This window comes from Papilio machaon, chromosome 17, assembly GCF_912999745.1.
Source record: "Papilio machaon chromosome 17, ilPapMach1.1, whole genome shotgun sequence".
NCBI lineage: Eukaryota > Metazoa > Arthropoda > Insecta > Lepidoptera > Papilionidae > Papilio > Papilio machaon.
Genome location: NC_060002.1, coordinates 2,217,093 through 2,229,694, shown reverse-complemented (window position 1 = coordinate 2,229,694; position 12,602 = coordinate 2,217,093). Strand labels below are relative to the sequence as shown.

The 12,602-nt window shown below is 36.0% G+C and overlaps 2 protein-coding genes across 3 annotated transcripts; one reads left to right on the top strand and one right to left on the bottom strand.

Moving 5' to 3' along the window:
* Positions 1 to 116: 116 nt before the first annotated feature.
* Positions 117 to 2,183, bottom strand: LOC106712052 (mRNA export factor Gle1). The gene has a single exon (XM_014504496.2). The coding sequence runs from the start codon at positions 2,136 to 2,138 to the stop codon at positions 186 to 188; it is 1,953 nt and encodes a 650-aa protein (XP_014359982.2). The 5' UTR covers positions 2,139 to 2,183; the 3' UTR covers positions 117 to 185.
* Positions 2,184 to 3,375: 1,192 nt separating this feature from the next.
* Positions 3,376 to 12,523, top strand: LOC106712051 (DDB1- and CUL4-associated factor 10). Of its 2 annotated transcripts, XM_045681819.1 has the most exons (11): positions 3,376 to 3,719; positions 4,834 to 4,947; positions 5,710 to 6,079; positions 7,746 to 7,901; positions 8,033 to 8,092; positions 8,236 to 8,477; positions 9,079 to 9,217; positions 9,949 to 10,031; positions 11,011 to 11,136; positions 11,556 to 11,706; positions 12,118 to 12,523. In XM_045681819.1, the coding sequence occupies exons 1-11, from the start codon at positions 3,499 to 3,501 to the stop codon at positions 12,391 to 12,393; spliced, it is 1,938 nt and encodes a 645-aa protein (XP_045537775.1). In that variant the 5' UTR covers positions 3,376 to 3,498; the 3' UTR covers positions 12,394 to 12,523. The 2 variants fall into 2 exon arrangements, with proteins under 2 accessions (XP_045537775.1, XP_045537776.1); XM_045681820.1 differs by lacking the exons at positions 9,079 to 9,217; positions 9,949 to 10,031.
* The last annotated feature ends 79 nt before the right edge of the window (positions 12,524 to 12,602 follow it).

The following is a 12,602-nucleotide window of genomic DNA, read 5'->3' as shown; positions in this document are numbered from 1 at the left end:
ACAACAACTTTTTAGATTCATCAAAATTTATTACAACAAATCAATCATCCAACTATTTTAGTACCTTTATTTACATTTCATAAATTAAATAGGTACTTAGACCATGCATAAAAATCATTTTACTTGATTGTTTCAAATTCTGCACTTTTTTTTCTTACATATCAAATTTCATTTGCACTTAAAAGCTACCAAGTATTGGGAGGCAAAAGACCGCTAGGTGGCGGTACTTGGCCAGTTTTTAAAACATTTTGTAAATACACTTCCAATCTTGTCTTTGGACCACCTTCATCTATGTTCTCTAGAATTTTAAGGTAGTCGGAACTAATCAATTTAATGATTTTAACAAATTGTTTTTTGTAATTCCTATAAAATTCAGAACCACAGACAGAGAAGAAATCATGAAGAAGTGTTGCACAGATGTCGGGTTCTGGTTTTAGGTTGATAAAAGAGGCAAGCCATTTCCAACCATGACTTAAGCCATGAGGATTAGGAGTGTTAACAAATTTAGGCATCTTTGCGATCCAAATAGCACAACAAAGCTGAAATATGCCAGACATTCTTTTCAAAAACTTATCTTGTTTCTCAACAGCACCATCCTCATTGTAGGAATAACCTCTTGATATATAGAATTCTTTATCAGTTTGTCCTTGTTTTTGTGGCAATAACATTGGTACCAAGTAAGGGCACTGTCTATGGAAATTAGCTTCTAGAAGTTTTCCAAACTCTGGAAATTGTGACCATAGTGCTACAGCAACTGCTGCAAGTGGAAAAGCTGCCTCAGGATTACTTGATACTAATAGATCTCCTTGTCTTACTATCTTTTTAGCTAATAAAGCAGTACAATAATTCAATCCTTGTGGATGCTGTGTAGCTTGTACATAAGTATCCAAAACCTGCACCCGCTCACCTCTCAGTAATTTGTATAATTTATCAAATTTATCTCTTATGTGTGCACCACTTACTGAAGACAAAGCATTCACTGGTGTATTAACAGCCTTCTGGCAATCAAATCGGAATTTTTTTAAGTTTGTATTTTCTAACAGATCCTTATAGGTGCTCTCGTATGCATTTAAAAAGTCTCGTAATTCAACAAAATAAGCATAATTTTTGGAAGAGTAAAACATTGGTATTGTTTTCTTGGGTTGTTCAATTGTTGTGTCTGTTTTTTCTATATTCTCATTTATTGATTTTTTAATCTCATTTTCTTTTTGAATTCTTTGCTCCTCAATTTCTTTCTTTTTAGCCTCCTCCTCCTTCTGTTTAATTTCATTCAAATCCTCCAATATCTTTCTTTGTATGTTTTCAATATTTACAGATAATATTTCTGCCTGTTTAACTTCTTTGTCAGTAATAATACCAGATTTACAAAGATCCATTATTGCATTTACATTTCCAATTATTGCATTGATAGATGTTACATATTTGTCATATATAGTCTTTGCATGAGGTTCAGAGTTTAATATATTACAAATATCATTATAACAGATACAGACTTTTGTACGACTATCTGTAATACCAGCAAATCTGCTGGCTGCTTTGTTTTGTTCTTCCAATATTCGGTTCATGTTTTCAATAGTAGACTTGTTTATAATTTGGCAGTTTTTCTCATCTAGTTTAGCTTTGTCTAATACAGACAAATTGTCATTTTCCTGCAACTGCTTCACCATCTGTAACCTTTTCGCACGCATTTCTAAAGCTTTCCGTTCGCTTTCTTCACTCTGTTTCTTCCAGAATGTTCTCATACTCTCAGTGTGTTTTGCTATCATTTTTTCTATCAAATTTTTAAACAACTCCTCTGAAGACTCCAATAATTTTGATTCGTACTCCTTCAACATAAGTGTATAACGGAGATCCTCACCAATTTTATCTTCTAGCAAATTTAAATCGTTATCATCCTTATTAACGGGCTTGTTTTCTTTTGTCGTCATATTTTTCAAAGGACTCTTGGGACCGATTGTTACTTCCTTGACCAAAGGACTAATTTCAGCAGCTTTTGTTAGAGCAGATATGCGTAATTTTTCAAAATCTGCTAATTGATCGGAAATACTTATGTCATGTTTTTTTATATTTTCTTTAGACAAATTATTCATTATGTTATAACTATTTTCTAAGTCTGACAATACTGATATGTCACTCATAATTATATTAATATGACGTCCACAATGTTTTCTTGATAAGTTATTATTTCATATTAAAATGTTATTATAACAGCAAGCACACTTGATAAAACGTTGTTGATTGCATTTGAAAATTAATTTCATTGTCACCTGTCAGTCACTGTCACTGTCGATCTGTTTTTTTTGGATACAGATAAGACATTTTTCGCAAAATACATCTTGCTGAACACTTGTTAAAAAGAAAATCAAGAGCGATACAAAATCTTGCTATTTAAAAATATTCTAATAAAGTAGCACCCTAAGCGCCCTTTGTAATTTCAATATTTTGGTTTTAATCATTCTCAAAATTGCTCAAAATCGACAAACATAATTTTACCTAGCAGGGTCTTAGTACGAATATTTGTGACAATTGCGATATCGCTATCGTATCATCACCTCCCTGGCCTTTTCTCACTCACGTGGGGTCGGCACACAAAATTTTAACCTTAAAGTTTTGGCTTAAGTTTTTACGGCCGGCCGCCTGCCCTATATCGCTATCGTATCGTATTCGACAAAATTTTTGCGGCGCTCCTGACGTAGCGTTGTAAAGTACACCATGAATCTCCTACTTTTTTTTATCATAAGGTGGCAAACAGCCATCTGGATTCGCCGAAATAGCGAGGCGACCGTTGCCCATAGACATCCGCAAATGCAGATGCGTTGCCTACCTTAAAAAATGAACTTAGAAGGAGATGCACAGAAGGAGGATATTTCTCCTTCCTATGCGTCCCCTCTTTCGCCAAATCCACTTCCCCTTCCCATCCTTTCCTAATAAGAAAAGGGTGGGAAGGGAAAGAGGACTAAAATTAGGCTTCCGGTACCACACTCATCAGACGAAACGCGAAATTGCTTCCACTTCACGCCTGTTTCTGTGTGGTCGTGGTATAGCAACGGTCAACCCGACCTATTCGTGCACCCAACAAATTTGTTGTTGCGGGATCTACCACTGTTACTCTCTACAACATCATCATCTATTAATTTTGGCATAATTGACGATGACGATGCGTTTACAAGGCGCTTGTCGCAAATTTCGTGCTAGGCCTCTGTACCTTTGATGTGTTTCACGGATTCATAGAGAAGGAGAAATGACACAATCATACGTCATACTTTTTACTTGTCGGTGGTAAAATTTCCGCATTATATTGCCAAATTGCAATGTGATCTGTGTATTTCTCTTATATTTAATCTTTACGTTTAATAATTTTCTACCAAAGGAAGAAAATGTAAAATCTAACGTATTGATAATGTTATACTTGCATTTATTTTCACCTGTTATGTGAAGTACTTAAGGAAACATAGATATAACATTAACTTATAGTTATTAGTAAATAAATAAATAACGATGGGTAGCAACTATACTTCAACTTTTATGTCTAGAAATTCAGCTTTTAGTCCTTACAGACTACTAAGGAGAGAAATAGGATTACCAACCCCCATTGGTGCTGAAAATGCATTGTCAAAAAGTCTATATTGTGGTATGAAACCGATTGCTTCCTGGGACTATGAAAAAGATAATGATGTTCCTACCGGAGGAGTATTTAACCTCGAGTTCTCTCCAGAAGGGTAAGAAATAACGAGTTACACTTAACAATTTACACTTTTCATATCTTTTTACAAATACTTGAAGGTATTGTTTGTTCATGAATCCCCCTGTGTTGTTGTGACAACAATCATGTACACATATGTAACAGTGGAAAAGTTTGAATCGCCTTATGTTATGCATTTTGGTCTTATTTCTGTACATTACACAGTCACAGTTAGTACCCAAGATTCATTTCAACTATTCTTATTAGAATTACATATTTATTGTATTGTCTGATAGTATAGAATATACTGTATAATTGTTCTTGAGAAAGTAATCCACCTGTGAATGAAATATTCTAGATCAAATTTCAATAGCTCAAGAGGTAAACAGTTAAATTCTCAGTATATCACTCGCTAGTATAACCAAATTATAATTTCACACAAATATTAATGGGTTGCATTCCAAGTGTGATGTTTTTTATTTTTTTTAAATACATTTAGTAATTGATTACGCATAGAAAAATAAGAATAGAACAGAAGTTTAATTTTTTTATAGCATAATATGTTGAAGGTCAATCAAATCATATAAACACAAACTAAAACAATCACTGTTTGGCCCTGATATAAAAATAGATTTCCTTATTTTGTTTATCCTTTAACTTACATATCCTTAACTATAAAATAATAGAGGAAGTTAAGAAGATTATTTTACTGTGGGTTTCCACTGCTAAAAAGAAAGTAAAAAAAAAGTAAAATTATTGCTTCAAAGAAGTTTGCATGTAATTGGAGCTCTACCTCCTGAGATGGGTATGGACCTGTGTTACAGGAGGGAGGTAATATATCATATAACACAGTGGATAATAATGGATATTTTTATAATAGAATAAATATGACTCTCTTATTTAATAGAGTTCAGTATATATAAGTTGGAAACCTCTATAAGCGAGACATTGTCCAGTCCCTATGGATGTCCTTTACAAGCGAGAAATGAGATTTAGAGAGAAACATTAATTAAAATGAAAAATATTGTGCTCCTTTGAATTATTGCTTTCCAGGTGCAACTGTATTTTAATATTCCAATTATTAATTAAAGCTAATACAGCTTTTTATATATTTTTATGTGTTAATTTATTGTAAAAAATATTTTTTTCAGGAATTTATTGGTGGCAGCATGTGAAAAAAGATCAATACAAATATTTGACCCTCTCACACATTATAGGATTCGTTCTGTAAATGTAGCACATTCTGACTGTGTTAATTGCGTTAAGTAAGTACTAAAACTGTAACTCTAAAAGAAAAAAATTTCTTGAGGTATTTTTCATGAGGTGGCAAATGAGCGAACGGCCACCTGAATTCGCCGAATTAGCGAAGCTACCATGCCCAAAAAATCTGCAATTTCATATTCATTGCCTACCTCTGATCGACAGAGGAGGGGACTCACGGAAAGATATTCCTCTTCCTATGAATTCCTTCCTCCTTCACATCCCCTTCCACTTCCCATCCTTTTCTTAAATGAAAAGGGTGAGAAGGGAAAGAAGACGAAAATTATGCCTCCATCATCACAATCATCAGACCAAACGCAGAATTGCTTCCATTTGACACCTATCTTCTTGACACTATAAAATAGTTAAAGCTTGTGAAAATTATTAATTCTATTGATTAAATATTTATTTGGTAGTAGTTGTTTTAGTTTGACTTTTTGTCGGAGGCCAAGGCCCACTTCGGGTCACTGTATCACCCTAGTTCGTTATTAAATTATTCAAACTTTCGTGAGACATTATCATTAACTTATATAGGATTGGCTAAAACACTCACGTACATATATCCGGTGTCACCTACTAGTTTCGAGCCCATTGGGGTCCCTTCATCAAGGTGAGTGGGACTGGTATTTCGCGGACGCGGTGTGAGCAATGGGCCGAAACTAGTCGGTGCCGACACCGGTCATATGTACGTGAGTGTTTTAGCCGTTCCTATATACCCTAGTTAGTTTGTTGTTGGCAAAGAATAATTAATGATGAATTATTTTCAGATTTTTAGATAGTAGAATGTTTGCAACATGTTCTGATGATGCTACAATAGCTTTATGGGACATTAGAAATTTAGGAAGAAAAATCTGCTCACTCATCGGACATTCTAATTGGGTGAAAAATATAGAATTCTCAGTTAAAGACAAATTACTAGTCACATCTGGATTAGATGGCAGCATATATACTTGGGATATAAATTCATATACAGAATGCAATGTTGTTCATCATAGAGTTTTTCATGCGTCTGATTTGATGAGATGTAGACTATCACCTGATGCCAAACAAATGGTCATGTGTACTACTGGTGGTTTACTGGTCATAATACACAATTTGAACTTATCTACGTTGGCGCATGATCTACGAGGTTTTAAAGTAAGTTGTATTCACTGATAACATTTTTAATTGCACAAAATACTACAAAATAACCAAATTGTTTTTTTTTCTTGAGATTATTTATGTATTACATACTATAACTTTCCTAAAAGTTTGTTTACTTCCGCCATGATGTTTTTCACACTTCTTACTAATAATTCAAATGAGAAATTTTAGATGGATGAATTTTTGTTAGAAGGTATTTTTATAACCGCTCAAAAGATTTTGATGAAATTTGGCATAGATGTAGAACATAGTCTGGAACAGCACATAGGCTACTAAAAATGTTTTTTTTTAATTCCGCGCGAACGGAGTCACGGGCGATAGCTAGTCAATTATAAATTGACAAAACAGCTACCAAATTGAAACATGCATGCTATTTTCTATCAATTTGTATTTATGTCCCAAATTATATAATAAATTATATAATACTAGCTGTGCCCGCGACTTCATCCGCGTGAAATTCTGTCTTCGGATAGAATTTTTTTTAGACTAATTATTTTACTTAACATAGAGACAGGTGTGCCAGGACCGCGCCAAATGTCTGGTCCTGGTTCTCTGCCTACCCTTCTGGGTTACTGGCATGAATTTTGTTGTTGTGGTATTTTACTTAAACTTATTAAAAATTACAACAAAACATATTAAACTTACAAAATATTCACATAAAATCGTATATTCCCATACAAACTTTCATCCCCTATTCCCTTTTGTAATATTGCAGCCTTGAGGGTAAAACTCTTACAAACTTCAAATGTCAATTTATTTATATCAAATCAGCAGCCTAAAAAATAAGTTTCAAACTTCTAACTATAAAAATGACGACACTTACATTAAATTTTCCACCCCCACTTTCAACCCCTTACAACGCTTTTCCTGCGTTAAAAAGTAGCCTTTGTCCTTCCTCAGGCTCTAGACTAAATATTGGTAAGGGTAACAGCAAAACTTATTAAACAAAACATTCACCAAAACCTCACATATTGCTAAACAAAATTTCATCCCCTATTGTTATTTAGCACCCTTGGGGGTAAATATTTTACGAAAATGTAATTTCATATTTATTGATATCAAATTAGCAACCTTAAAAATAAGTTTCAAGCTTCAAACGGCAAAAATGACGATAATTCCATACAAAATTTCACCCCCACTTTCAACCCCTTACAACCCAGTTTTCGCGTTAAAATGTAGTCTTATGTCCTTACTCAGGCTCTAGACTAAATATTGGTAAGGGTTACAGCAAAGCATATCAAAACAAAACATTCACCAAAACCGAACATATTGCCAAACAAAATTTCATCCCCTATTATTATTTTGCACCCTTGGGGGTAAAATTTTTACAAAAATTTATATTTCGTATTTATCTATATCAAATTAGCAGCCTTGAAAATAAGTTTCAAGCTTCAATCTGTGAAAATAACAATAATTCTATACAAAATTTCACCCCACTTTCAACCCCTTGCAACCCCTTTTTCGCGTTAAAATGTAGCCTATGTGCATCCTCAGGCTCTAGACTATCTGTGTACAAAATTTCATTTAAATCGGTTCAGTAGTTTTTGCGTGAAAGCGAGACAGACAGACAGGCAGACAGAGTTACTTTCGCATTTATAATATTAGTAAGGATTAGTAAGGATTAAATAAAATATAATTGATGTAATAATGTCTCTTCTAGCCCAACTTATACAGGCTGATGCAAATGAGCCACCAGTTGATCCCGATAGCGGCGATGTACGACCACTTGTTTGACGAAGAGCGCCGCGAGAACCGCGTCGAGCTCGTCTGTGATTTCCCCGAGGGTAACGATGCGAAGGTCGTCAGTGCCCTACAGGTATTTACAACCAAGGCTCCGTAAAAGATACTCACAAATGACTTTAAACTGTTTAATTATGAAAAACATTCATACATTTGTTATTTTGAGCTTTAAAAGTATATTCACTGTTATTAATTTCGTTTTTTCAGATACATCCTCAAGGCTGGTGTGCTTTAAGCAGAAATATCAGCCACGGTGATCGTTCGGAGGTAGGTTGAAATTATTATTTTTTTAGCACAAATTCCGTAAACTGACTTACAATTAGTCTTAATTTAGGTTCGAATGTCACACAGTTCACACTCTTTACCATTAAGAAATTGACATTTTGTCAATAAATTTTGACATTCTGTAGTGGTCGTGCATCCACGACATCCAGCCGACTGATAGTTCAGACAAGTCGACTTTGGATACGGAGACGCGTTCTCCGCCATCGCCAACGCCCTCGCTGTTGCCGGCGCCTGCGCTGACGTCAGCCAACGTGCCCGTCCCCGCGCCCTCGCCCCCCTCACCGCGCCGCACACCTCCCGCTCGCGCCCGCAGGCTCGCCAGGCACATGAACTTCAGAATGCTGCGCCAGCGCAACTCAAACTCAAGGTTAGTACTTACTATATACATAATATACAAATATGTGCAGATAATGTTACTAAAATTGCCTAGCTATACATGAACTTTATCTTTGCGTTTACACTATGAAATTAAACACTGATAAACGGATTTCTATATGCTAATGTGTGTGTTTTGTTATAATGCCCCTAACATAATTAATAATGTAACCGATGAGACGTAGAAGAAGTGACAGAGGTGTGCCAAGACTTCTATACAGTCGATCCTGGATAAGCGCGAGTCCAAGACCGCGATATTTTTCTCTCTGATAGAGTTTTCTCTTTAGCCTGAGTTTCTCGCTCATGAAAGTGGTCTGTCGGAATCGGATGACTCTCGCTTATAGAGGTTTATCTCTCTCGCTTATCGAGGTACGACTGAATACGTAATCTCTGCCTATCTATCTGGATTACGCATTTAAATAGTTCTGTACTACTGAACTGTCCGCTTGAGAGTCACTTTCAGCCGTCGCTCAGTTCAGCAATAGTTTTAAATAAAATTGTTTGGTATGGTATACGTCTTTTCAAATATCTTGGCTGGTCAATATCATCTGCGCAGCGCCATTGACGTATGACCTATATATTATGACTTAAAGGGGGGAAGGTGGCAATGAGAGAGAGGTTGAGGGCGAGGAGTCGGACTCGGAGTCCGGAGGGAGTGCGCGGGGCGAGGGGGACGGCGAGCCCGCGCAGCCCGCCGCTGCCGCCGCCGCCACCAACGCTAGGCTGGGACGGGTGAGCCTTCATAATATTAGTCAAAAACTTTGCCACACTACTTGCTTTCTTATCCCACCTTTCAATGAACTATTAAAAGATAAAGATAGCTTTATTTTCCCTTAGCACAAGTTACATGTTATAATTATATATTATTAAACATAATTTTGCGAACAATAAACTATTTCTATTTTGTTTTGTTAGTTTCCGTATATGCTAAACTTATTATATTTAAAATTAGTATGGTTAGTGTGAGTTTTCTCCTTGATCTTCTGTGTAAGGGCCGCCTAGAGCGGTGAAAGCCTCCTCCAGATTCTTCCATATCTTCCTGGCGATGTTAGTCTGGTCCAGCCGTCCCAGCAATTTTTATTATATCGTCGCACCACCTTAAATGTGGACGACCCTTTCTTTTGTTATCAATGGGGATCAATGAACTATTAATGTTTGTTAATAATTTGATTGATTGTAGTTTTGTTGAAAAATTGACTGTAGCGCGTTAAATGCATTTTCTTAATATCGCCATATTTTGTTATTTTTTGTTTTCAATTTTGTTTTTAATTTTAAGACTTTATTACTACTGTCAAAGATGTAGAATTAGCAATCCTTTATAAATGTAGACAGTAAATAATTACAAGCTTCCAATGGTAAAATATCTTTCTTTAAAAACCCTCGACGGCTAAAAAATAAACCCTCGACTGGTTTATTTTTTAGAAAGAAATTTTTATATAAATTCCACTACTCATTCTTTTTAGGGTGTTCCCAGTATACAAAATGATGTATGGGAGGCGTCAATAACAATCAAACAGCACAGAATAGTTCAAGAAATGTATGTAAGGTAAGCTCGTATGGCATAATATGCTTATTGCTTCACGCTCGTAATACGGAGGGATAGGCAGAAATTATGAACTTTAATAAATGGCACACTTCTTTTGACCGTACTAGAAAATGCTTGGTTTTCTGTATTCTTAATATTTCAAATGTAATCTAAATCTTCATATTTACTATATTTATGCGTTTCTATAGGACAGACTGCCGCAATAGTTGTTAAGTGATTACTAGGTCCTTTACCATGGATTTAATACGGGAAATCTTCAATAGTGGCTAAAGGCGTAGTTACATTAGTTGATAATTCGGTCGTTATGTATATAGCGCTCGAATGCGAGAACTATTTTCATTAGTAGTTAACCCCAGCATGTTTGGCGATAGTGCTTACTTACTTACAACTAAGTCCACGCACAACGTGTGCTTTATATCGACTAATCATTTAATTAGTCGTTAGCCCGTATGCGGGGACTCCCCGCTGTATAACTGCCGAGTTATCGACTAATTTAATTCTAAGTATGGTTAATATGTGTGACAGTAATATGGTTAATATGTGTTACAGACCGACAAAGTTATTTGACCCGGATAAATCAAATTAAAACACGATAGCACACTAACGCCCTCACGTCAACTGTCAAAAAAGTGACATAAGATCCTTTTCATACTGTAGCTGTCAGGTCATGTTTTTCTTTTATGTGATATTTCCATGACTAAGTAGATTTTACATATTTTATGACAGAAGTAACCGCGATAGTAGCGCCTCTCACTAGGCCAGTTATCTTTATTTATCACAATATATTCCTGTCATTTAATACTAGATGTCTCCGTGTAACTTAATCAGTAGTATATGTCTTCTTCCAGACTATGTTTTACACCTATGTCAAATTTCAGCGAAAACCATGCAGCCGTTCTGGAGATACTTTCAAACAAACATCCATACATACATCCAATCATTCGCATTTATAATATTAGTAAGTTGATTGTCATGTCAGGGGTCAGATGGGTCGTAACTTCAACATGCAGCGCATCATGGGGTTCGCGACTGGCATCGCGCCGCCCGCCTCACTCGCACGCTCTCGCTCCGCGCCACGACTTCTGCCCCCCACCACTAGTGATAGGTTTGTCTGGACATCGCTATTTAAATACACTAGCTGTCGCCGCGACTCCGTCCGCGCGCAGTTAAAAAAAAACTAAATGGGGGGGGGGGGTTATGAAAAATAGATGTTGGCCGATTCTCAGACCTCATGAATGAATACGCTCACAAAATTTCATGAGAATCGGTCAAGCCGCTTCGGAGGAGTTCAAGTTCGAACCCCGTGACACGAGAATTTTATATATTAGATTAACACTTTGAATGCTAACATTAATTTGTGTGAAATACAAATCCAAAGTAAAACTGATCCACCGATACTTTTTTCATCTTAGTGTGTTGGAGCGTAGCGTGATACAGAAGCAGGGCACTACGCAATGTGCGCATGATCTTGAGCCGCCAAGATATTTGAAAAGATTTATACAATTTGTATATTTTATTATGCAGCACAACACCGTCCACGTCAGGACAGACGCCGGCTGGCAGGTATGGAGATACGAGTGCGGAGGAAGAGGCCACCAAACACTACATACGACAGAACAGGCAACGTCTGCTTTATTACATTGAGGAGACTAACGAAGGCAGAGGCTTTATTAAGGTATTTATTACACTTTTATGATATTTTAATCCAACACTGGCATAAACATCGCGGCCATTAATATATTTTGAGTTTATTTTAAAAGCGAATGTATGGATATTTGTTAACAATGTATCTCTAAAATTACTGCATGGATCTTGCTGAAATTTGGCATAGATAGGATACTAAATTCTTTTTTAATTCTGTGCGGACGGAGTCGCGGGCGATAGCTAGCTGTAAAGTAATTGTGACTTATGCAATTTTGGTTTAGTAATGCTAGAGAAAGTATATTAAATATTTTATTAAAATAGAATTTACGAATTTTAATCTCAAATGTGCATTTTTTTTCTATTCCTTATTTTTATTTTCTCAAACTATACTATTTGTTTTTTTAATTTATAATATTGTAAATTTATTAATTTTCAACCACAGGAGCTGTGCTTTTCCTCAGACGGTAGATTAGTCTGTTCTCCGTTTGGTCGTGGTATGCATTTACTAGCGCTGAACAAAGACTGCAGCGAGCTGTCTCACTGTGTGCAAGACTTCCGCGGCCCCACACCGCTGGTGGAGGTCGGCCAGAGCCTCGGCATCCACCAGGACCTGGTCGTCAGCTCCAAGTTCAGTCCCCGCCACCATCTCCTCGTCACCGGTTGTCTTGAAGGTAAAATAGTGTGGTACGAGCCTTACAGCGGAGAAGGCTTGTTTTAAATACTTAATAAATATATTGATAGACATGTAGTCTTTCATTCCATCAATTGTTGAGACTGTTGTAGTTTTTAGGATTATTTTCATATCTCATAACTAGATATTAGACACTTAAAAGATTTAGATTGCTTCTTAAAAAACTTTCTGCCATAACTTATGTTAAGTTTTGACTTTTTTATGTTTGTACTATAGCGTTTGTAAAATGTTTGTAA